General features: G+C 34.6%; 1 protein-coding gene across 1 annotated transcript; it reads right to left on the bottom strand.

Moving 5' to 3' along the window:
* Positions 1–466: 466 nt before the first annotated feature.
* LOC145670387 (uncharacterized) lies at positions 467–27,541 on the bottom strand. The gene is made up of 4 exons (XM_081739006.1): positions 27,450–27,541; positions 19,098–19,295; positions 9,069–9,182; positions 467–5,017 (listed from the first exon to the last, which is right to left on the bottom strand). Exons 1-4 carry the CDS (start codon positions 27,508–27,510, stop codon positions 4,794–4,796), a joined length of 597 nt encoding a protein of 198 aa, XP_081595132.1. The 5' UTR covers positions 27,511–27,541; the 3' UTR covers positions 467–4,793.
* Between the last annotated feature and the right edge of the window lie 397 nt (positions 27,542–27,938).

Raw genomic sequence — 27,938 nt, 5'->3', positions numbered from 1 at the left:
CTTTTTCTTATTACTTGGAAATGGCATTCCAACCAGTTTTTAACCTTTAATTTTTTGGGAGGGCGCCAAGAGATTAGGGGCCTAAGCTATAGCTTGTTTTGCTTATACGTAAATCCGGCACTCTGTGGAATGAATTGAAAATTTTCAGTTTAACGTCATACGATTATGCGTTTTAGGCTAAAGAAGACGATTGTGAAGGAAATAAGATTTAGTGGAATGAGAATGTGTGAGGAAACGAGAGTGACTGAGAAAACCCACGGTTACCACAAACACTTGACCAAACTATCTAACGTCAAATATTATTCTGATATTGATTACATTGTTCAACAAGAGAATTGTGAGCAATTTTGTTTTAAAGCCTTTGTATGAATGACAAAGTGTCACTACAAGGATTCTCTGATCAGGAACCAGGTAAGGTATTTTAATTATGATTACATTGCACATGATGTGTTATTTAAATTTAATTAAAAACCTTTATTGACACTTTTATTAACTACTAATAACAAAATAAATACGTAAGACAGCACTGACAATTATAACATAAAAGATCAGTATTTTTACTAGGTTTTACAAGGCAGTAAATAATATTAATAGAAATGGAAAGTTATTTTATTTAATCCGTATACATTGTGTGTGATTAAAAATGCCTCATCAGGCTTTGACAAATGTGGTACGTTCCCCATGAATCCAGAAGTTTTTATAGATGCTGATTTTGCTCCAAGTGATCAGTGCTGTAGTCAGACTGAGGAGAATATGGAAGCAGACCTTTCTCATGATACAATGGACTCGATGAAACAAAACTTTAGTGAAGTTTCTGAACTGTCAGTCGCTGGACCATCAAGGGAAGTCACCAATTCCGAAAACTTCTCCGCAATAGTCCCGTTAACAGCAATTTCTCCAATTCCTTGGCAGAAACCATCGTGTGAAGCAGAAGGGAAAGCACCAAAGCTCAGAAATTCTAACAGCAATGCGCCGTAAGGATCTTTTGCAATAAAAAGAGCGAAGAAAGCAAATACGTTTAGGGAATATCATCATATGGAAGTTTAAAAAAGAATTTAACTAAAAACTCAACTGTTGAGTGATATTACCCTCAACTGCAGGGTAACTGCACGCAGTGTAAGGTTTCAAATTTCCGTCTGCTATATTGTAATGGAGAGTAATTACGCAATAGTTCCGAGTTATTTTATAGTAAACATACGTAGGTATGTACAGCGCTATTCATTAGATTCCATGGTGCTCTCTCATTGCTGTTCTGAGCAATTAAATAAAATGCCTGTTATTACCCCCTTTTCTCCAAGTTGGTGATAGTACCAATGTAGCTACTATTAGTACATATGTGTTACAGTCATGGGTGCCCATGAAGAAGAAAAGGTTGGAATTAATCCCCCGCCATTTTTGACTAACTGCATATTGTGCGTTAATTTGTGTTCAGAATTTCACTCAAATTATTCGTTATTTGAGGAGCTACCGTAATTTTCCAAAACAGAGCATTTCCATCTTCAGTTTTTCTTTTTCTCTTTCTCGCTTGGGATTACAAGATAACTTTTTATAAATTGAAACATATTTGGGGGAGCGATTTGGTTTGGTTGATCAGACAGGCGCTAAGGCTAGTTCTTTTCCCGGCCATCACCTACCGTATTTACGTCGTTGCCCACCTAGTCCATTTACTTCTACTGTAAAATTACCAATTGTGGAATGTTTCACCCCAAAGATTGAAAAGCTGTTAAAGATCAATTTTTAAAAAATGGAGATGGAAATGTTTCCTTTTTAACCCTTTAACTGGCACCATTTTCTGGAAAATACTTTGATGTAATACTCGTCATAATCAGCTAAAGGGTTAAATAAATAAGCCCTCATTTATTCTGAAACAGTTCTCCGTCATACTCTGGAATTTTACAGATGGAAGCAACAACATTCGAACCGTCTCTAAATCTTAACCAATGACTGAAACAATTTTGGGGTATAGGATTTGTACAGATGGACACTTTATTTATAACTTTTAAGACAGTAGTTGACACTCCTCGCATCAATCTTCGAAACTTTTACGCTCAGTGATGCCAACCCGGAACTTTATAAAATCCCATCTCGAAGAGCTCTTAAATTTCCCACGTGCTATACTAGTTACAAACACTTCAAAATTTTATAAATTATGAAAATTAAAACTACTGTTTGTCACTTACTTTCTGAACTATTTGAGTAAATTACGATCTTAGAAACTCATCAAATATTTGATGAATATGTATTGTTCTTAATTAAAATAGACTATTGAAAATTTTATATATATCATCAGAATTTAGTATTTTCATTATGCTTTTGTGCCGGAAACGGAATGAAACTACACGAGCTTTCTTCTTCATTTAATTCGTATGGGGCGTTTTAGAAATTGTCTGTTTCTCGTTTAGTAATCTACTTTCTTCCGTTCATTATTATTATTATTATTATTATTATTATTATTATTATTATTATTATTATTATTATTATTATTATTATTATTATTATTATTATTATACAGTACAATTTATATTTTTGATGTTTGTTTTGGAAATTCACAAGTTAGTGTATAAATTACTTCCACCCTAACATGCACTTTGCAATTACAAAATTGGACAATTACCACTGATCTTACCTTTATTTAAGCACCATTAGCCTATTTTTCGCTTATAGAGAATTTTGTTGGCGTCGATAAAGAAATATATATGAAAAATCCCATATATATTTGCCAATTTTGGCGAAAATTCCCTTTATTCCTATTCAAGAAATTAATTTTTAAAAATCCCATAAAATGAGATTTTCCCCACGAGTTGGCATCATTGTTTACGCCGTCTTTGTGTGAAAGCACAAACAATCGCTTCATTAAGGGTTCGGTAAGTTTGCCATCTTGTTTGCACTGCATGTGACTTGATATTACTTTCACTTTTTTTAAATTTAGTTTTTCTAGTTCAAACAATTTTTTGTCAATTTTCTCTACCTTCGAATGATCAAAAGGAATCATTACACTATTGTTACACATTCTGTGGTTTCTCGCCAAGACCAGTACTTTTAAGTTACCTTAACAAATTTCCCCTCAACTGACTAAAACATTTTCCTTTTCTTATCAAATGTTCCCTAGTTTCTTGAATGTTCAATTCCTATGACAAAAGTTATGTGATAACTGTGATACGATTAATTCAGCTATAGTAAAGGAACGCCAACCACATTTCTTTTATTCGTTTGGTTTTTGCTTCTTTTTCACTTTTTCCGTCACTTTTTTCTTTCCTTATAAAAAATACACACAAATATACTCAGCCAACGATGGGTGCAAAGTATACTACTTTCAACAGACATGCACACACACATACACATATACATTTTTGCTATTGTGTTGGTTTATGGGGCGTTTACACTTAGTCGATTTGCGTTCGATTCAGTTGAATTGACGTCACTTTCAACTTAATCGACCGTGTAAACAGGACTTCAACTTAATCGCTTGTTGATCGAAAGCGACTAATCGACTAGCAACTGAATTGAGAGACGTTCTATTTTCTGTGGCCGATTCTATTTTCTTCTGCTATAACACCGCAAATTGTACCAATTACGTTTTGCTTGGACATCTTTAAAATTGCTAGTCGATTTCGAATCGACCAGAGGAGAGCGAGTCGACAAGGAGCATTTAATTTCGGTTGAAACAATTGAACACATCCATCGATCTCATTCGGTCTAGTTGCTTCGATTTAGTCGCAAATACAGCGAGTCGATTTAGCCGTGCGACTAAATCGACCAAGTGTAAACGCCCCATTATTTCTTAAGAACAAAGAAGAATCTAAACATTTATACTGGTCAATTAGCTAGCGCGAAAATTTCCCTGGATTTTCACGTTTTATCATAAAATTCCCTTTTTGCTAAATTTATTTACCAAGTTTTCCTACATTAGGAAAATTTCCCTCAAACTACGAACAGTGACCAAGACTGAATTTACACAATATGTGCAACGAAAATCTATTTTACATTGTGAGAAGAGGAGCGAACGTCTTCAAATTTAGAAAACATCCGAAACATGTTCAAATTTGAAAATTTGCTAATAAAATACATTAAGTTCTATATATCTATATTGTCACATTTATATCTAAATAGCAAGCTTATAATAATTTACTGTGTATACAATACACTCTCAGTCTCTGTTTGAAAACATGAATCTCAAATATAATACCACTTGTTTTGACTAAAATTATCTGGTAACTTTCTGTATCTTTGGGAGCAAATTGAGAATAAGTGGGCAATAAACCTTAAAATTTGAAAAGTCACTAATAAATTAATTTAAATTATTTCCTATATAACACATAAAGAGATGAACATTAACTCAAAACATTCTATAATGCAATAACAATTGAATATAGAGTAGTAGAATCACTGCACATACAATACACATAGAACATAATGTACAAACCTCCAGAGCATCAGCTAGTTAGTTATATGCGTCCATTCTATTGTAAGTGACAGTGACTTAGAAAATAGCTTCCGCTCATTTTCCTTTGGTGCCCGAATTCTCTGTGCCACTCACCTTTTTCTGCTTCCTTTTGCTCAAACACTAGTCAGTGGGCCATTATATCTGTCTCTTTATTTAAGCATACACAAGGAAACATGTGTACCAAGAAAAAATATTAAGTTTCTTGTAGAATATGAATTATTAAGATAATAGATTTATTTTTGAAACACACACACACACATACTTCACTTACATAATTTATATGTATGCCAACTTATTCTCAATCTGCACGAGCTTTGGTTTTGAAAAATATTAAAATTTATTTCATTTTTTATGTTACTATAAGCTTTAAAATATACACTGTTATGATTATAACATAAAAGAACATAGGTGTTTCCTTCGGTGCACTGTTACATGGTTTTCCATCTACTCTTTGATCTCGACATGCGCAGACTGTTGTAATGTAAGTTCCATATGTTGATGAAATACAACCATCACTCATTGGGCTTTCGTCTAATACTTCAATCTTTGTACACATATGCGTTACATTCAATACTGAAATTCAAAAAGGAAGTAATAATCAAATAAAATTAATAATTTAAACTTTGAACATCATTAAACATGTAAGAATATGATCCAAAATGAGATTTGAGGCCATGTTCTATTTTAGTTTTTCTCTACCTCAAGGTACAATCATAACGACGAAGATACTAGTCCAACCAGCCTCTATTAAATAATATATAAATTGTATCAATAAACTGTTATTCTAGAAAAGGACATGTTTCATATGATCAATATATTTGAAATTGCTTACTTAATATTATATTTTACATTTTTTTCTCTTTGTTCCATGTTTCGTGTAAATACTATTTTGATTGTAAATATGGAGAGACGTAAATTATATGCACACAGAATTAACATGTCAGTGTCAATTGAATTACATATGACATTTAAAAGCTCTTGTGAGGCGTGTTTAATGTGTAACTAAGGGCACCGATCCTGGGGGGGCCGGCCCCCCCAAAGCTCATGCGGGCCCCCCCTATTGTATTTATGAATATTCAATATTTGGCATAATTTGAATGCAATTTGTCTTAAAATCCTCATATGTATACCTTCTGCATCTAAATGGGCTCATTCCAAATTTACAGAGAAATCGGCGCCCTTGTGTGTAACATCATTCTTGTGTCAGTTTCTTCTTGAAAGAATGGCAGATGGCACTTCGTTGATCTCTTCTGCTGTAATTTTTAAACACTTGTTTTCATTTGTTACAAACAATATTTTCTCCTTCAAATTTATACTTTTCTCCTTTTACTGCCAACTTTAGCTAAGAATGTTGTGCTCTCATCACTTAGTAAGAGTCACTTCAAATTTTATATATTATGTGCTCTCTTCAAAACATAATATGATGTCTCTTTATCAGTATTTCTCAAACTTCTTTCAGCAGACTACACAGTCTGCTTAAAAGTTTTGTTCCAAACACGTACATAAAATGCTGATAGAAATAATAATGTATGAATGCAAAACTAACATTGTTGTGAAACTCTAATGTTAGTTGAACGTACAATACCGTTATTATCCTTTGATTCTTGCAGAGTGAAGATGAAATGGGGAAAGAAAGAAGATCGTGTTACATTTGATGTAAGAAAACTTGTCTCAGTCTTGGGATCTAATTTACTGTCTGCTTTACCTTCCCTTCACGCTATGGTTGGTTCTTATGATTCAACTAGTGTTACGTGTACCCAGAGAAAATAAAATGACTTTAAATCATTAAGAATTGAAGAATATATATATATATATATATATATATATATATATATATATATATATATATATATATATATATATATATATATATATATATATATATATATATATATATTCCTCTTTTGGAACAGACTGGTACATAAACAGTGAATTTTTCAGTCAATTACAGAATTTTGTTTGCTTCGTGTATTTAAGCAATAAGCGTATTGATCAAGTAAATAAAGCATGCTACCAATTATTTTGAAGCAAACGAGGTATAGTTGATTCTGTTCAACTTCATCCCTGTCAGTGTTGAATTCAGAATTTGTACAAGGGGGACAATAAAAATTTACGGGAGGCTCTGTTCTAGATTGTAATAGAGCAGCAGGAATCTGTCCCAACAAAACACATGACGCTATTGTCTCGTCGGTTGCAATAACCAGCATATTGCCATTTTCCCCTAACATTGTAAAGCGTTTGTATGCGCCTGTATCTAAAATTTCTAAGATTTTATTTAACTTCGACTTTATACGAGTACGCGGTTTGTTAGTTAGTACAATTAGATTGGGAAAAGAAGAAACTCATTTTCTTTTAAAAAATCTTTGCTTTTAAGACTCTTTTATTTCCGAAAAATTTAAACAGAGAAAAGCAAATATTACAATGCATGTGTATAGATATTCAAGGGGGGCGCAAACATATTTTAGGGGGCTCAGCCCCTCTTGAACATGCCTGAATTCAACACTGATCTCTGTGAAGATTGTCTGTATGTACATGCTCAGAGCAAATTGTTATTGCTCTACAATTTGTACCGGTAAACAATATTTTTGGACAGCTTTTCTGAAATCCCTGTACGTGAAAATCATGGTTGGGCAATTGACGACAGTTAATATTTGTCTGTACAATGGATGACCAGATTATCAGCTCCAGAAGCTTAAGTTGCTCTTGTTCATGTTAGTGTAAGCTACTTAGTTGTTTCTTGCTTGATTACTAACTTGAAGTGCACACCTGCTTGTAAGCTCATTGAGTGTGAGAACCTACCTCAAACAGAAACTGAGGAGTACACGGTTAGAGTAGAGATTGGGATTTTCGGTCAGTGAAGAAGAGAACTAAAACTTCCTGGTCACTCTATAGTGCTTCAAGTTAACGTTATATTTTAAGAAGACTAAATAATATGAGAATTAGTTTTAAGATGTCATGTCATGTGCTTAATGCAGAATAGTGAAAGCCTTGTAAAAAAAAAAAAAATATATATTCATTTCAATTGAGCTCTTCTCTGGACTCTGTACATCTTTGAATGTTTAAATTCAGATATTTCCAGTTATGTTGCAGTTAGAACATTCACAAATGTATCAAATGAAAACAATCAATTTCTCGTTCCTCTTTGATTAAAGTTTTTTTTTTTTCTCGACATTTGTACTTGTTTTGGATGAATATACTAGGGCACATCTTGTAAACTCTCCGTTCTGAGATGGCCATCATGTTTATTTTTCTCGTATTACTGGGTCATCGCTACAATTCTGATTCGAAGGAAATGTGGTACCTCCAAATTATGGTCACTTCACTTACACTGGCCCATAGGCAAATATTCTATTTTTAGGATATTGTATATTATAGTGTAGGAGATAATTTAAAATTAGTACAGGTAACCATTACCGATATCTAACTTAGCTGGTTATGGAACCCACCGCTTCGATTACACAGCTACACACAAAAAAATAATAAATAAATAAAATAAAAGTTCTGTGTACCGAATCCCAGAGTATGGATTCGATGTATTTTGTTACACAGAACCTAAATTTCGAAACTCCAAGACGATTGACCACGTCAATTTTTTGTTATGGGCAAAAAACATGAGCAACTTTGGATAGGGAGGACACACGTAACATGGCAATACAAAAAAAAAAAAAAGTTCTGTACACGGACCACAGGGTACGGATTCGATGTATTTTGTTTCATAGAATCCAAGTTTTGGAACCCAGGAATATTGGTGTCAATTTTGTTATGGGCGAAAATTTTCAGCGATTTTGGAAAAGGAAGACACACGTTTTTCGTCTATAAAACAAAAGTAACAAGGTCAATAGTCCTAGGTTTCAAAACTTGGATTCTATGAAACAAAATACATCGAATCCATACCTTGGGGTCCGGTAGACAGAATATATATATATATATATATATATATATATATATATATATATATATATATATATATATATATATATAACTACAATCCCTATCCAAAATTGTTCAAGTTTTTCACCCATAAAAAAATGGCCCGTCAATCGCCCTGGGATTTCGAAATTTGGATTATGTGTAAAAAAAAAAATCGAATCCAAACCCTGGGGTCCGATGAACAAAACTTTTTTTTTTGTATGGTTGTGTTATATGTATCCTCTCTATCCAAAATCGCTCAAGTTTTTCGTCCATAACAAAAAAAAAAAGAAGAAAAGAAAGAAAGAAAGAAAGAAAGAAAGAAACGGTCGATCGTCCTGGGGTTTCGAAATTTGGATATGGGAAACAAAATACATCGAATCCATACCCTGGGGTCCGGTGGACAAAACTTTTATTATTATTATTATTATTATTATTATTATTATTATTATTATTATTATTATTATTAGTGTGTGTGTGTGGGCAGGGCTGTGTTTTTCAGTCACATTTTTTTTTGGGATCAAAAGGTCCATTATACTTAAATATTTATTTTAAAAAGAGATATATCCGACTCTTCAGCCCATCGTCCATTTCAAACAAATCACGAATGCGTAATATTAAATATAACATTAATTTGACCTAATGTCTTGTAAGTAGTAAGTAACAATGATTTCTATTAGCCTTATTCTATGAATTTTTAACAGTATATACTTACTGCCACCATCAAAAAATATTGTGTATTTTGCACAAACTTCTCCATCTCCACGGACGCATAAGGCTTCTTTGTGGTGTTTCCAAATATAATCTGTATCTGGTTCGCCTCCATCCGCTGAAAAAGTGAACTTATAATGTATTAAAATTGACTACTATGATATTATGCATAATAAATACTGTATGGCAAATATATGCAGGTAACATAAATCGGATTGTGAATAAAATAGAAATAGGATCAGGGGCGTCATTTCAGACTTCGCTTGGGGGGGGGGCAAGAGCACCACCGACATAAGACTTTCACGTTTTGTACTAGTATATTAGTAGGCAATCTATTAAAGTATATGTATTCCTCAAACTCTTGGGGTGGCAATTACCCCCTCCTGCCCCCCCTAAATGACGGCCCTGAATAGGATATACGTGTTGTTGGCGTATAAGGATATCATATAACGAATGGTTATTAGGTAGGGTCTATCAGATAATTCAAAAACGATCCATCATCTGATCCCCTTATGAGTATTCCTATTACTAATCATATGTCACTATTTTTACCAACATGTAACCAGAGTTGGCGTGGGTGAATGAAAACTTGACCCACGACCCACTGACCCACCACTCATCGTGACCCACGACCCACTGACCCACCACCTACCATGACCCACTCTGTCCCACCACCTATCATAATCCACTCTCATCCACTGTGACCTACTCTGACTAACTAAAATCCATCGTTATCAACTCTGACACATGATCCACGGCCTCTTCTCTACTGACTAAAGAGTTTACACTTGTAATAAAACAAGACTGTGAAATTGTCACTAATCAGAGTTTGAATTTCTACAGTCAATCGCTCAAGTACCACTCTGTTAGAATAACGGTGGATCTGACCTTTAAGATATAAAATGGCAGAGTGTATGTCAGTGAGAAAATTGAAGCACTTCGAGGTGGGGGGGAAATTAGTGTGTGCCTAAAATATACTTGTACTAAGAGAGTATTCTTGCAAGTGTTAATTTCTCAACGCATTCCAAAAGAAACTTCTATTCACAGGAAAATACCTCTGTACAATATGGAAAAGGTTATGATTTCTCAGTTCGCAGTATTTTTATCACAAAATACTTGAAAAATCAGTTTTTCATAGCGTATATAGATGCTCAGGTACCCTCTGTGAGAGCATCTCCATAAAGTAAGCTCATAATGGTAATTTGTGTAATCACTAAAGCATCACGTTAAATTTAAGTTACAAATATGCATAATTGCAATTATTATGAATAGTTATTCAAAGTAGTTTACCTTCTATAGTTTACAAAAAGCAAAGAAGAGACTTATTAAAAATTAGGTACAAAGTTGAATAACATAAATAGGCCATTAGTAATACAAGTATACATTTTCCATAACTCGTAATTTGCCAACTTAAAACAAATCTGAAATCGGGTTTCTTTCCTGTTAGCCTCCAGAACTTTTTCGTGGTAAATCATCCGCAGCGAAATGATGTCCATTCTTCAGCCAAGTAATAACTAGCTCGTCTACTTTGACCTTGTCTAGCGGTGGTCCATTAACATTGATGAACAAGTTAGACAATGTTTGAGCACAGTCTATTTCTAATATCAGTCATCTGTAAATTCATAAGGGGAAATCCCCGTTCGTACTCTGTCGTGGAAATTGATAATACTTCTACCGACGTAGAAATTTCCGCAACTTCTCATCGACAATCTGCTTATAAGTCTAGTAACGATTTTTCTTGGTCAATTTTGAAATACTCAGCAAGAAGTATCATCTCTCTATCACCATACAACATCTTTTCCATGTCAGTTGGCAATGCCGACTCATGGAGAACAAACTTCATCTACCACACCTTCGATAGGGAATCTTGTGCATAAATTATCAATTAAAGCCTGATAAAATGATGATTTCTTATTTGCTTATAAATTTAATTTTTGTAATTACACGTGAAGGTTTGATGCCATTACCAAGTTCCCTCCCCCGTCTAGAAAGCGAAAGGGAACCAGATTCCTGGAAAGTGTTCAGAGGTGAATGGGAATTTCCCTCCTCCTTTCCCTTAAATTACCACACTGCTGTTTGTCATGGGCCAAATTAAATGAATTTCAATTAAATTATCATAGTATAATTATTTCCTTGTTGAATTATCGATACTTTCAGTAAAAAAAAGGATGAAATTTGAAAGTCCCAAATCAACGTAAGTAGACCAACGTGAAGGGGAAAAGTGTAAAATTTTCCATATAATTATGCGTACAATCGAAACTTAAAATTTCCGTGTAATTAAGCTTACAGAACAAATTTTGTCTATTTTTCTCATAACTTTATGGGTTGATTGCCCTGTGCTGTAAGCGCTATGTATAATAAACTTAAGCTTCTTCAATTTATAGTAGAAAGCAATGGATATATGAAGCGAAGCACTGTATTTTTTGTTTTTGAATTTTTTCTTAACTAATATCGATCGTTTTCGATCATTTTTACAAACCAACTTACTACCAATTTTCCATATATAGAAAGTGCCTCCCCTTCCCATAAACGAGAATTTAAAAAAATGCTAGGACACATTCTGTTTACTTTCAATAAAGAATTAATACACTAAATTTCAGCTCCGTAAGTTTAGCGGCTTGCGAGATACTCAATTTTTTTTTGGTGGACGAACACCGTGCTCGTGGGTTTTCTCGGGGTTCTCCCGTTTCCTCCCACTTTCTTCATTTCACCATTTCATTCATTTCTCATCATCACCGTCTCCTTTAGCCTAACCGGCATAACTGTGGGACGTAAAACTTAAAAATTTCATTTCATTTTTCATTCAATTTTTTTCCCCGCAAAAATTCGGATCCTCACTACCTCCTTAGGATATGGATTATAATGAAAGCAATATTACATCCCAGTTTGGATTAAGGCCTAACTATATACCAAAAGTAATTTCATTTGACTGCAATTTGATCGTGATGATCAGGCATACACAGTTACATCCAGTAGTTAGCTCCTCTAAAAACTCACAGGCCTCAAGAGTCAAGTAGTAGTATAAGTCCTGTTGCTATTATTACAATTACAAATATCAATATCCAAAAGTGCCTGAAGTTCTGTTTTCACTTGGTTAGACATACTCACCTCAGGTAAGTAGACAGAAACAAATGGAAAAGGGAGGGAAATGAAAGTCTTGAAAGTAAAACGCAGACAAATTTACCAGTCTTCAGAAGATACTGTCTACAATACAGTGAGCAGAGTGAGTCGGTAGGTCAGACTGAGTCGGTGGGTCGCAGTGGGTCATGGTGGGTGGTGGGTCACAGTGAGTCATGGAGGGTGGTGGGTCACAGGGTCACATGATGACTTACGACCCACTGACCCATTCAGAAAACTTGACCCACCGACCCACTGACCCACTCCATCTCTGAATGTAACTCTATGTATAATTCAGGACATGTTTAACCGAGCGAAGTAGTTCAAGTGGTAGAGCACTGGCTTCGCATTCGGGAGGTCGCGGGTTTGATTCCCGCTGCCGACCACCCTTACGGAGTTTTTCCAGGATCTTCCTCAGTCCTACTAGGCAAATGTCGGGATGATACCTACTAAACAGGCCCTGGCCGATACGTTCCCAAATCCTTTCAATACGGGATATCTAACAACAACAATATTGTTATTGTTGTTGTTAGATATCCCGTATAAAATGGCCTCTCAGCTGCATCTGGTGATTGTTAAATAAATAAATAAATAAATAAATAAAAATAAATAAATGAAGTCCGAAACTGAAGAACCAATAGCTTACCTTTTCACAGGCCTGTAAATAGGGGATGGCCAGGGAAATGAGCCACCTTCATCCCCCTGAAACTATCTATGTCGGAACATAAGATAAGCTCAAGTTAGTATTCGCAAAAGCGAGCTCTGTTCCCCCTGTCTTAGTATTCAAATTCGGGCCTGCGTTTTGAGCAGTCTGTGCAGGGAGGTCAGTTTTCATATTTTTTTTTTTCTAGAGCAAGTTTTATGGAATAAAATCTCCATGGACTAATTCATATATTCTAAGGCTGAAAGGACAAATTCTTGTAGGAACACGCTTGGCAAATAATCTGTGTGCAAAGTAACAAAACATCGTATGGTAAATTGACAATCTGAAAGAGGAGCTCATATATTTACAGTGAGCAAAAAGAATTCATTACAACTCATACTAAGGTCGTACGTGCATCTTACGAAGAATTGCAAACAAAAACCAGTTGAGAATGCTCCAAGGGCATTGCCAGAATGAACTTAAAAAAGAATTATTTTTTAAAGGCTACAGGCTTTATACCAATTGTTCTTTGTACTTTATTATTATACTCATCAAACAATTCTTATAGTATGTCTATCCACTTATAATTTCCTTAAGTACTAAATTTCTTCCACATGTTTTGTTTGAGAGTTCTGTTAAAACGTTCTACAATATGTTATTTTACGAAAACACATGCTCAAATTAAAAAATTCGCAAAATATCATATCTCTATAACTTATAGTTTCCGAGATATGGATCCTTAAATCTCCCAAAATCGGAACTTTTTTGGCCAATATCTCGGTAACGGTAAGAGTGACGCAAAAAATTCCATAACTTCTTTCATGGTTTTTGATACTCTATGGAATGGAGGGATCAACATTGAAAAAATCGCAAATAACAGACACACACAAACACACGTAGCGTAGAAATAACGTACGGTCTCGTAATATGGTAAGACAAAACAACAAGAGACATCAGTCAAGTGACGCAAATTAAAAGATAAGAGAGAGAGAGAAACATTGCGAAAAACATAGCAAAAACAAAGTGTATAGGAGAAAATACTTCGATAACTGCAGTATAAATAGAAATGAGAAGGAAATACAGTAAAGATGAAAACCCAACTAAAGAAATTAGTCGAGGATTAGAAGGAAACTGAAGAAATACGAAAGCTTCTAGATCAAGTTGATATTGTCATGAATCAAGCACTTGCTCAGAAATATTCACAAAAGCCTCGGACAAGGACTGATAACTTGGCACGACCTCAGCAAAAGAAAATGGACATGAGATTTGGAACATGGAATATTAGGAGTCTTTATAGGACAGGCGCGTTAAAATCCCTAACGAGTGAGTTAGAGAAATACAGGATGGACGTAGTAGGAGTTCAGGAAGTTAGATGGGAAGGAAATGGATCTGTGAATTCCGGAAATTTTACGTTCTTTTACGGGGAAGGAAATAAAAATCACCAGTTAGGAAAAGGGTTTTTCGTTCATAAACGTATATTACCACCAATTAAACGGGTTGAATTTGTTACTGACAGACTATCTTTTATTACTCTTAAGGAACGGTGGTGTGATATTATTGTTTTAAATGTACATGCCCCAACTGAAGATAAGGATGACGATATAAAAGACAGTTTTTACGAAGAAGTGGAACGGATATTTGACCAACTCCCGCGATACCATATGAAAATTCTATTAGGGGATTTCAATGCGAAGGTAGGACGAGAGGATATTTTCAAACCGATTATAGGGAACGAAAGTCTGCATAAGGAAAGTAATGACAACGGTGTTAGACTCGTGAACTTTGCAACATCCAAAAACCTAATCGTGAAGAGTACAAAATTCCCACATCGCGACGTTCATAAATACACTTGAACATCACCAGACGGGAAAACACATAATCAAATTGATCACATTTTAGTAGATAGAAGAAGTCAATCTAGCATAATTGATGTCCGGTCGTTTAGAGGGGCTGATTGTGACACTGACCACTACCTGGTAGCAGCGATAATACGAGAGAGGTTATAGTTGAATAAAGGTAATATTCATTGTCGGAAAACGGAGAGATTCAATTTAAAGAAATTAGAAGAGAGCCAGGTAAGAGAGAAATGCCAGATTGAAGTTTCGAATAGATTCTCGGCTCTAGAAGATTCGGAGTACACTAGTGTTGAGGATACCTGGATTGAAATTAGAGATAGCATTAAAATTTCAGCAAAAGAAAAATGGGACACGCGGAAATACGTAGGAACAAACCATGGTTCGACCAGGAATGCATAAAACTAGCAGAGAAGAGAAAACAGGCAAAATTACGCTGGCTACAAAATCCGAATGAAATAACTACACAAAATTTCGCAGATATCAGGCGGGAAACTTCCAAAACTTTTAGAACAAAGAAACGCGATTTTCTGAAAGCTAAAATTAAGGAACTTGAAGATAATAGTAAAAATAAAATCATCCGGGACATGTATAAGGGAATCAACGAATTTAAGAAAGGCTATCGACCTCGTGCTTATATATTAAAGAAAGCTGACGGTGCAGTTCTCACAGACACGGACAGCATCTTAAATAGATGGAAAGATTTCTTTGACGATTTGCTTAACACGCAACCAAAAACTAGTGTGCGTGGAGAAAAGGAGATACACACCGCAGAACCGTATATTCCAGAACCCAACCGAATAGAAGTAGAAACTGCTCTAAAGAAATTAAAGAGACACAAAACTCCTGGTGTAGATGAAATTCCGGCTGAGTTAATTTTAGCTGGAGGCGAAAAATTGTGGAACAAGATACACAAACTCATTCTCCTTATCTGGAACAAGGAAGAATTGCTACAAGAGTGGAAAGAAACAATCATTGTTCCAATTCACAAGAAAGGCGACAAAATTGACTGTAATAATTATCGAGGCATTTCTCTCCTGTCAACATCCTATAAAATCCTTTCAAATATTCTATTAGCAAGACTGACCCCATACGCAGATGAAATTATTGGAGATTATCAGTGCGGATTTAGACGAAATCGATCAACTATCGACCAAATATTTACCATTCGCCAAATACTCGAAAAAAAGTGGGAATACAATACCCCGGTACATCAACTATTTATTGATTTTAGAAAGGCGTACGACTCGGTTAGGAGAGAAACATTATACAACGTTCTTACAGAACTTGGAATACCGAGAAAGCTAATTAGATTAATTAAGATATGTTTAAATGAATCCCAAAGTAAAGTCCGGGTAGGAAAATTTTTGTCCACGAGCTTTCACGTCGAAAATGGCCTGAAACAAGGAGATGCGTTGTCGCCATTATTATTTAACTTCGTTCTGGAATACGCTATAAGGAAAATCAAAGATAGCAACCAGGGCCTAGAGTTGAACGGTATTCACCAGGTTATGGCATATGCTGATGATGTAAATTTAATAGGGGATGATAGGAGAACAATAGAAAGAAATGCAGAGATCTTATTAAACGCTTGCAGGGACATGGGTTTAGAAGTAAATGCAGAGAAAACTAAATACATGGAAGTGCGTCGGGACCGTAATACAGCAAATTATGGATGCGTTAAAATATTAAATAATACTTTTGATAAAGTGGATGGTTTCAAATATCTAGGATCAATACTAATAGAGGAAAATCATATTCACGAAGAAATTAAATGTCAACTAAAAGCAGGGAATTCGTGTTACTATTCGGTTCAAAATCTCTTGTCGTCGCGAGTTCTGTCGAGGAATTTGAAGCTTAAAATATAAAAAACGATAATCATACCTGTTGTTCTATATGGCTGCGAAACATGGTCCCTTACTCTGAGGGAAAAACATAGACTGAAAGTATTTGAGAACAAGATCCTGAGACGAATATTCGAACCGAAGAAGAACGGGAATGGGAAATGGCGGAAACTTTATAACGAGGAACTACATAATTTATACGGTCTACCCAACATTGTTAGGGTCGTCAAGTCTAGGAGGCTTAGGTGGGCGGGTCATGTAGCTAGAATGGAAGAAAGTAGAAACGCTTTCAAAGTCTTGTCTGGAAGACCAATCGGAAAACGACCATTAGGAAGACCTAGGCGGAGATGTGAGGACAATATTAAGATGGATCTCGCAGAGATTGGAATACAAAGTAGAAACTGGATGCAGTTAGCTAAGGATAGAAGTCAGTGAAGAGCTTTTGTGAACGCGGTATTGAACTTCCGGGTTCCATAGGCCATAGAGTTAGTTAGTTAGTTAATTGTCATGAATGCACAGAAGATCTGGCTAAAGTTGATGTGAAAGCACTATGGGACTTGACGAACCAACATGAACAGGAAACAATTATGGAAAGTGAAAGAAAGACAATTGTGTCAACTTACAAAGGAAAAGGAAATGCTAAGAATTGCAAGAGTTAAAGACGCATAAAACATCTTTTTCACATTATGAAGACATCTGAAAGAATTATAAAAAGATAGATTCAGAGGTGAAACCATTGTCCTACGACCTGTTTCGTTTTTGACCAAGTAAAACAATAAAGTATTTTTCATCTTTGGTTTGAGGGCCGTATTGGGAAAGTTTAGAGAATAACAATTGAAACTGAATGTAATGTTCAGATATCCGAAAGGCGTATAGGAGAGTTTGAAGATAAGGAGAGTGGAGAAGCTTTCACGAAAATCATGATCCTAAGGTATACATATAATTAATACAAGAATTGTACAGAAACATTAAATCAGAAATCAGGAACAATGTTGAAGAGGTAAAACATTTTGAAGTAGAAGTGGGGCAGCACTAAACCTCAGCTCTGATCCCACCTTTTATTCATTCTAATGATGGCTGTGCTTATCTATTTGTGGAGACGATTATACTTCTATGCAGTGACAAACATAATTCTATCAATGATGCATATACTTCTATCAGTGACACACATATTTCTATCAGTGGCACATATACTCCTAACAGTAACGTACTACCACTTATAATTTAATTTACTTCAAAGATTAAGTACAGTCAAAAGGACCATGTACTTAAAGTTTCACTTTCGTCCTTTAGATGTCAACCACTAGAGAATATTCGTTAAGCCTGCCATACGTCCCGTAAAAAACGGGACAGTCCCGATTTTGGATTCGAATATCCCGCGTCCCCATAAATTTAGTCGGGACAAGCAAATGTCCCGTATTTTAGTTCCATCCTATTTCTGCTGTTAATATCAGCTTATCGACTGGAAAACCTGTTATTAGTGAATGAACAATAAGTTGTAACATGAAACAGCTTCAAGCAAGTTATCACACACCACCCTCACCGATTTCATAGCGAACAAACCAATAGATTAGAGAGTCACAGCGCAGAGTTGCAGTTGTTCGTTGGCAGTCAAGGGGATCTGAAATCTTTAAGTGCACGAGCTGAGCTGTTTTTGATAATAGCTACATCACAAGTGAAATGTTCCACTTTTGTATCAACAAGAATGCCTAAAATAAAGTGCACTTTTCTTCCAATTTGAAGTTTATTCAGATAAAAAAAAGTTCCCACATAAATGCAAAACGCTCATATGAATTCTCCAGAAGCATAATGTTTCCTAAGAACAGATTGTACTACAGATTGTTCGTTACTTTTTGTATCCATTTCAGATAAAGCAGTGAAAATGTTTTTCAAAAATTTACTGTGTTGGAATGTTTGGGAAAGGGGGGGATCGAAGGTGTCCCGTATCCTCATGAAAAAAATATGGCAGTCTTAATGTTCGTTGTCATTTAGTTTTTTTTTTTAGAAAATTGAAAAAAAAATAATTTTATTGCTGAAGAGCATGTGATCATTAGGGTCTACTAATAATATTTAATAGCGTTTATTTATTTATTTACTTTATATGTAAAAAATACAGTGTAAGGTAGTCGACTGCCTATTGTTGATTGTCTTTTCGTAACAATGACACATCTACTTCTAATAATGGCATTCATACTCCTAATGGTGATAAATCTACACCTAACAGTGGCATTTATATCCCTAACCGTGACACATCTACTCCTAACAGTGGCATATATACCCCTAACGATGACATATTTGCTCCTAACAGCGACATTTATACCCCTAACAGTGACATACTCCAAACAGTAGTTGTCATACCCCTAATGGTGATATATCTATTCCTAACAGTGGTATTCATATCCGTAACGGTGACATATCTAATCCTAACAGTGGCATTCATACTCCTCGGTCATATATCTACTCCTAACAGTAGCATTCATACCCCAAACAATGACACAATCTTCTTAACTCTACTACTAACAGTAACACATCCATTATATTGTAAACTTCTCTACTTAATTTGTTTTAGTACTTACGAGTCATCACTAACGGTTCTCTACACGGTTGATTCCAGTTTTGCTTCTTGCCTAATATTGATACACAGTTTACTGACCCTTCATCCGTTATGAGAGAAGAACTTGTATCGTTATCTGTAGCTCTGTGCTTAGGTCCAAGCCACGTAAATGAGAAACACATATTTTTCTTATTATCTTGACATTGGACGAAAGTAGTTCCTGCAAAGAAAGAGAAAAATATATTTTCTAAAAATCTTTCAATATTATTAGTATTTAACAGAAAGCTTCTTCTCTAAATATCTGTCATATATTTATAGCAATTGATAAATCTTACCCAGCTGAACAAATTATATACGTGAGGGTCAGTGGCGTATTTAGGGGGGTGGCTTCCGGGCTTAAGCCCCCTCCCCCGAAGTCTTATGTAGTATAGTAAAGTAAATGAAATATCTTGCAGAATTTTCACATTTCCAGGCAAAGCCCCTCCCGAAACAAAGCCGTAAATACGCCACTGGTGAGGGTAAAACCTCATGTACAGTTTTAGTAGAGAAAATGCAAAGAAAGTAATGAGTCACTAAACCTAAAAATTGATGCTATGGAAGAACCATGATACTTAATTGAGATGAAACCGATACTGAAAATATACCTTCATTAAGATGCTTAGTATGACACTAACAATATGAAGTACTTAATATGGTTAATGAGATATAGCCTAAAAGTATCACTATTTTTTTTTTTTTTTTAATTTTAATATCTGTTTAAGTAAAATAATATCCAAATATACAGTATAAAAGTCGAAAGATGGCATCAAACAGAAAACATGATTGTGAGTTAATTCTCGTGTATAGAAATAGTTTTCGAAAAATTCGAAAAAGAAACGGACTTCTAAGGTGCTAAAAACTTATGTCGTGCGTTTTCAATAATAATGAGCAGTTTTTAATTTGCTGGACGAAATAATTTATTTGTGTACTGTTATATGTAACAAAATATACTATTAACTAACATATTGTGTCATTTTTCTTGTGTTTTTTGCTAAAGGTGACATACACATACTATTTATCAACATAGTACTTGTAGTCTAAATGTACAGTTCCGCTTGAAACATAATGTACACATTTCGTTTGACAACAATGATCTGCTTCCAACAATGACCACAAGTAATATATCGAAATTCCACATATTCAGTTCCTTACGTATCGGTAGTCTTCTGATCGAAAACAATCGAATTATTATTGATTATTTTATAAACAATTGTTGCCTCCAACAATGGCATTATCAACAATGTGGAAAATTGACATAATATACCATTCCCTAGGTATTATTGTGTTATTTTGGTTAGTTAGTTGGCTTTGGTTGAGTCAGGGGCGTATCCAGGACGGACTTGTTGAGGGGGGCGGTGGGTTGTAATACTACTACTTTTAAGAGCTCCAAACTGGGATGGGTTTTATTTATATAGAAAATAAGAAAGTTTCCTCTTCTGGGAGTATTGCCCCGATCGCCTCCCCCTGGATTCGCTCCTGGGTTGAATTAATTTTTTCTTTGATATTTTTACGATTGTTTTATATGCTCCCATACAAAGTGGTAACATATAAAACATCGTCGTCATAAAACATATAAAACAAAGTGGTGACGGTAGCACCATTCACTGAGGTAGAAACAAACTATTTGAAGGTCCAAAATAACCTTAAATCAAAAATTGCACAACAATTTGAACGTGCGTAACGTCATTTCTTAATTAGCGCTTTCTGTAGAGTTGCTGGTAGAATAAGATGAATATTCAGAGCATCTCAAAATGACAAGAACGTTTCCAATAAAAAACGCGAATTGGTACACACTTCCAAAAACAGTGAAACTCTGAATATACGAATTAATGACTTCTGGACGTAATCTGGATATACAGGAATCCGGGTAATTTGAAAACTCATCAAAACAATATTTTCAGGAAAAAAATAATCTAAAATCACTTTTGTTTAGTAAAAAGATAATCTTATAATACACAGGGAGTCTCAAAAGTTCCCTGACATAGGGTAACTCTGTTATTATCAGAGTTACAATAAAATGAAAGAGGGGAAACCGTCTCCAAATATGATGTTTTCAATCTAAAGTGAAGGAATGTTTTAAATCGGACAACCTGTTTCGGCTGTACACTCTTTATGCGCCCAATGTTTAATTAAAATGCAACATTGCCATTTACCTAGAACCACGACATAAGTGAATGAAGTTAGTGTCTTTTACGCTAACGTAAGAATATGGTGAATGAGGGTATATTTGAAATGGGGGCTGGTCATCGGCACGTTAGCGTAAAAGACAGTAACTTCATTCATTTATGTTGTGGATCCAGGTAAATTGCAACGTTGCATTTTCATTTAACATTGGGCGCATAAAGAATGTACAGCCGAAATGGCTTGTCCGATTTAAAAGAAAAAAAAAATCCTTCACTCTAGATAAAAAGCATCATATTTGGGGACGGTTTCCCCTCTTACATTTTGTTGTAACTCTGATAATAACAGAGTTATGCTATGTCAGGGGACTTTTGAGACGCGCTGTATATTGACAATATCATCTGTACTGTAAACGATTATACAAAAGCTCAGTAAATTCTAATTAAATATGGATTTTAATCATTTATGTCCTGAATTATTTTACACATATTTTTAAATCACCTTCTTGTTTCATGACATACCTGTTGGTATGTATTAATACCACAGAAAAGGAAAATGTGAGTAAAGATAAGGTATATATTTTCCATATTGGTACTTGTAAGTACTGTCAGGATCGTGGGTGAAAAAAATAGAGATTTATTTTCGTGGTGAACAAACTCCATGGCTCTGGATAAGTAGAGTAACAAATAAAACACAGTTCTGATCAGAGCAGAATGAAATATATTAAAAACTATACTTACATATAGAAATTTGTAAGTATAGTTTTTAATATATTTCATTCTGCTCTGATCAGAACTGTGTTTTGTTTGTTATTTTCGTGGGTATATTCATTCAGATATACTTCTCTCTATTGATTAGATTCACTTCTCTTCATTTCCATTACTGTGTATGATATTCATAAAAGTATCACTCATAAAATCACCATAAGAAGCTATTACAGAATAAGAATATGCATAATCGACATCTCAAGGTAGTTGTGACAAGAACGCCAAGTGCAAAGGAGAAAAGGTGCACAACTGAGAAACCGAGCATCTGTACATGCTAGTGTCATCTTCTGGTTCCTCTGTGAACTCTGGTTTCTCCTTGAAACATCCGTCAGAAATTAAGGGTCAAGGCCTAAAGATAAGCGTTAATTCAAATCGGCACTTGTGAGGATATAAAGTGTTGATGTTTGTGCAAATAGAAATTTCATGTAAATTATAATTTTTACGAACGAACAGATACAGTTAGCATTTCAGTTTACTAAATGTATTTATTCCTTTAGTTCCTGATGACTAGAGTCCGTATAATTGTAGTTCTACTCTAGAATAAGATACCTATCAAACTTATGACCACAATGCTAACGCACGGTTCTCTGTGTACGTGGTCTTGGGTTCGATTCTGGTGGTAGTACTCAAGCTACTGGTGTGCTCCTGGTCACAACAATCTGGATAAGCTGACTATATACTGTAGTTATCGTACACGCCATCTGCTTGGAAGACCCAAGTACGATTACGGCTGGAAGGTCATGTGGTTCAAATCCCATCTCAAGCTGAAGGTCCACGTCTATAAATACTAGGGATGGCCAATTCCGGAATTTTTACTTTCCGGAATCCGGAAAGTAAAATCGGAAAATTCCGGAATTCGGAAAAATTCCGGATTTCGGAAAAAATCCGGTTTAAAAAAATTCCGGAATTCGGAAAAATTCCGGAATTCAGAAAAAATCCGGAATTCAGAAAAATTCCGGATTTCGGAAAAATTCCGGAATTCGGAAAAATTCGGGATTTCGGAAAAAATCCGGAATTCGGAAAAATTCCGGAATTCGGAAAAAATCCGGAATTCAGAAAAATTCCGGAATTCGAAAAAAAAATCTTTTTGTAATCCTAAGAATTTTGTTCAAATGCAAACGAACAAATTTCCTTTTTGTAATCCTAAGAATGTATGATGCAAGTTAAGCTGAAACTTACATCCTAAAGTATACACTACTCAATCTTCCCATGGTTAATGAGATGTAATCCAAAAGTACGATGTACTCCTAATATTTAATTTTTGTTTTACTGTGATATTGTTCAGAGGTAATACATATATCACACTGAGATAAACAACTTGACATAATGAAGATGTTATCATACGTAGTTTTCCAGAAAATCGTGAGAAACGAATTTTTGTGAAGTTAAAATATTCGTCGCTTGTTGCCAGTGTGATGCAATTGATAACTTTTATGCTGAAATAGTCTTATTATTATTATTATTATTATTATTATTATTATTATTATTATTATTATTATTATTATTATTATTATTATTATTATTATTATTATTAATCGTTTATGTACTGTAAAAGAAAAATATGAACCGTTAAGTAGTAGATTTTATCTGTTGTTTTTTTATATCTTCTAACAGTAATAACAAACTGCTTGTAAATACGCAATGATTATAAAGGACAATGGCATTTTAATGTAAGGACTACTCTACAGACTAGCGATAAACAATAAACAATAACAGATAAACAATATTTGCAAAAAAAAAAAAAAAAAAAAGTAACACTTGGGCATGTCAGAATGTTCGCGAGAATATAGGGACGCATTGAGACTAGCAAAGAGCGTTGTGTTTTTATTACTCAAAGCGCCGTACAATGGAGGCATTAACGCTAATGTTAATGGCACTAATGAGCACTTACTTGCTCTAACGGTTAACCTCACTTTTGAGATGATTCTTAGAAGTGGGCGTGTTGGCATGCAGTTAGAAGACTTATATCCGTTATTTAAAAAGCACACGTTATCTGTAGAGTACTAACGATTTGCGTCACTATCGAACACTAACATAGCACTAGCGACGTTTAAAGTCGAAAGTGGAGTCTGACATAAGTGGCTTGTCAACTTCACGGACATTATATTTTCCTTGAATGCGAGAATTTTGCGCCCGGGAAATTTGCGCCCTACCACAAAAATAGGAAAAAATGCGCTCGCAATATATTTGCACTGGGATGTTTGCGCCCTACCGCAAAAAGAGGGGAAAATGTGCCGGCTATATATTTGCACTGGGATGTTAGCGCCCTACAATTCAACTTATTTTTGTATTGTGTAAAGTAACTTCCACTCACATTTGAACTAGGCTTGCCTCTCATCGTCTCAGTGAGTTACTCCATCCGTTATAATATTCCGAACAAATGAAAAAAAATACAATTTTAGTTCACTAAAGGGCAATTCATACAAATACATTTTTTCATTATACTACAAAATTTACAATAAAAGTATAAATGACTGATATATAATTATTTATTAATATAATCAAAGAGTATAATTTAATCTACAAAAGGCTGTTTGGCTCTACGCAGATATCTCTGTTCACAATCCTTGCGAGTTGTTTGGCTTTTCAGGACACAAAATATAGAAAAGAAAATGTAAAGTGAATGTAAAATCAGTTCAGTAATATTATCAAGAAAACTATGTACAGTGTGTTTACTTGCTGGAATTACACTTCAAACACACAATTGCGTTCAGTCGTTCTTTCAGGAAAAATGTTTCGGGGGGCACACTTAGTATTCCGGAGGGGGGTCACTGCTGGTACTATTCTATTTATTATTATATTATAGACGTATTATTTTGGTCTCCTCCGAGGGGGCACTATGAGAGCTCTGGGGAGGCCAGTGTTCCCCCAAAATCATCTCTGGAAGAAGCAGTGATTGCGTTGATCCGTTGTGTTCTTTTGGCTTATATTGAAGTTTATTCTCCCCTTATATAGCCACAATGAAAATAAATCACAAATGGCATGGTTGTGGGGGGAGGATTGTTTATTCTGTAATGTCAGCCCCTCCGAGCAAATGCGTAAGCTCCAATAGGTTCTTTTATTTCGCAGGGCTCAAACTTCCCGGTGGAGGTACATCGCAGGCGCAATTTTCCCTGTTCTTGAGGTAGGGCACAAATTTCCCAGACGCAAAATTCTCGACACCGTTCGAATGACCTCGGAAGACTATATCTTTTTCAATACTTTTTTATATTTTTTTTACTCGAGATTTCTTCATAGCTTCCTATTAAAATACTTACTAATATATCCTCATTTTATTGTCCTAACCAATCAATATGGGTATGTTGTTCTGATCTGAACTTTGTTTTGATGGATATTCAAACAATAAAACGTAAATGCCAAACAATTGCTGAGTAATTACGACTTTTTTGCACAACATGGGCTTGGGGTTAGTTGGCGTATAGCATTTCGGGTTGGTTGGCAAGTTCGCCAAACAACCCCGTGTGGAATTTTATTTCATTTTACTTTTATTGTTACATTGTTTGTTTTATTTTTATGTTGTTTACAGTTCTACCAATCTTTTACTTCAATGTTATAAAATAGCATGCACGTATTGGATTACTGTCAAAATTTAGAAATAGAGGTAAGACTGTATGCCGGACTCTGAATTTTCTGGATAGTATCTCTCAGGATCAAGAATATTTTGTATGTGTTCTTTTGTTACAAAAATAGGGGCCTAGCTATTGCTTTTTCTTTCTTTGTGGAAAGTAGGAAATAAACTGCATTTCTCAATAATTCCGCTAAAACATAACTTTGTTTCTCTTAACTACTTTGTGAACAGCGGGAAATAAATTACGTTTCTTGATAGTTCAGTTATTTTAATTACATTTTGGAATAATATGAAGAATTAACCTACGTGGTTTGATAATCTTGTAGCTTTCAATGTCATGACAACCAAGCTAGAATGAAAGAAAGAAGTTTTCATATTTCATAATGCTGATTCTTTTAAATGTTGTGAATAAAATTCATTTCAAACTTCAAATAGCCTACTTCATTGCAATATGTATAATAGAATTTAGAAAAATAACGTTTATTTCTAATAAATTCAAATTTTCTTTGTGTTTTGCTATATTTAAAAAGTATGCCAACTAGCCGCACAATATCAGCCAACCAGCCCCTTACTAGGAGTCGGTTGGCATACTCCGCTTTAAAACAAAGAAAAATTTATTTCTCGAAAACTGTAAGCAACAAAATAAAAACAAAAATTGAATTTATTAGAGGAAACATTGGTCTGTCTGTACACATCCATTACATTGCAATACAGTGCACCATCTGCCCATAAAAAAAAGTAAAGAATGAAAAGTTCGCCAACCAGCCCTGGTCTCCCCTAATATATCTTTTGTAGTACAACAGTGGCGTAGACAGAATTTCATCAAGGGGAGCTCAAGCACTCAATCTCATATTATTTTGGGAAAATCGTGATTTCTGTACGTATCTTAATATAGTAATTATTTTTTCTTTAAATAATGTTTTGCCCAAATGGGCTTAATTACCGACCTACTGTTCCTCTTACTTACGCCATTCTGGAACAGCAATATAAACGCTGCTGCAAACGAAAGGACTAGGAATTCCAATATATATATATATAAACTAAGATGACTATGTTTGTGACTTAATAACTCGAACACACGATCGATCTTGATCAAATCTTTCGTTATAAAGTTCGGGCCTGAGATGTTTTTTTTTTTTATTATTTCACTTTTGATGGTGCAACTTAGGGGTGGACAATCACGATTATTAATGTCGAATGCATAGTTTTCGCGGTCGCTGAGATGAACAGTGACACTTCCGATACCGTTTAAATCGAAATTCAGCCCCGCAACTTGAGGAGGGGGAAATATGTAAAAATGATCGAAAATGCCCGATATTGGTGCCGAATCCATAGTTTTCGGGGTCGCTGAGATATCCAAATTAAGCTCTACAACTTGGGAGTGTGGGTGGGGGAGTTATATATAAAAATGATCGAAAATTACCGATATCAGGGAGCACTTCAATAATAATAAAAAGTGACTGACTAACGGAACATATTAATTACTATTTTTTCATATTTTAAACCAGCGAAATGGGTAATTGACGCTGGTATTTTTCTAAAGGAAATTTTGATTCGAAAGCAGATTAAACTACAGTAAAGAACAAATAGCTAGAAGCAGGCAATTATGAATGGAAAGTTTATTAAAAATTATAACTAATAATTAAACAATAATTTTACTTGTCAACCAGCTAATTAAAATATTTGAATTGGCAACACTGGATATTTGTAAGACTTTTCGAGAAAGGATAAATCACTCTAAACGTGCTTTACTTCAGCAATCAGTAGTAAGATTTTTTCGTTGTCCAATTGTAGCATTAACATAAAAGATAAACATAAAGTTTTAAAACATACTATGAATTCAATTTATATATAGTAAAAAAAAAAAGTATTATCTTACCTAACAAAATATAAAATAGTCCCAAACTGTATACCGTTAAGTATCTCCAACGAGCCATCATGAAACCAAAACAGATTATCAACTGATGAATCCGTGATTTCTTGATTGATCGACAATAAAAAAATATATCAAAAAGATTAGATACAGATAAGCACGTCATCAGAATTATATTCTTCTCCTACGTCATTTCGTTAGAGATAAAGTATAAATAAACAATGACAGGAATGTTATCTTTTAAAATTTTACAACTGAGTTTACAAGGAAATTAAAGAAAAAGTTTTTTGCTCAGTTACTTAAAAAATGCATCTTAGTAACCTAGCAAAAATAATTATAATTGGATTTTTTTAAATAGACTAGATCAATAGTATTAATTTCCTATGTCTCTCCAATTAATCACTCATCTATATATTAAAACGCTAGGTTTATATGTTTGTCTTCAAAGAAAAGTTTATATGTTTGTCTCCAATACTTTCGACAATAAGATCTTGA

This window comes from Thermobia domestica, chromosome 14 (assembly GCF_964235325.1).
Source record: "Thermobia domestica chromosome 14, izTheDome1.hap1.1, whole genome shotgun sequence".
NCBI classification, from domain to species: domain Eukaryota; kingdom Metazoa; phylum Arthropoda; class Insecta; order Zygentoma; family Lepismatidae; genus Thermobia; species Thermobia domestica.
This window is presented reverse-complemented; position numbering and strand designations above follow the sequence as displayed.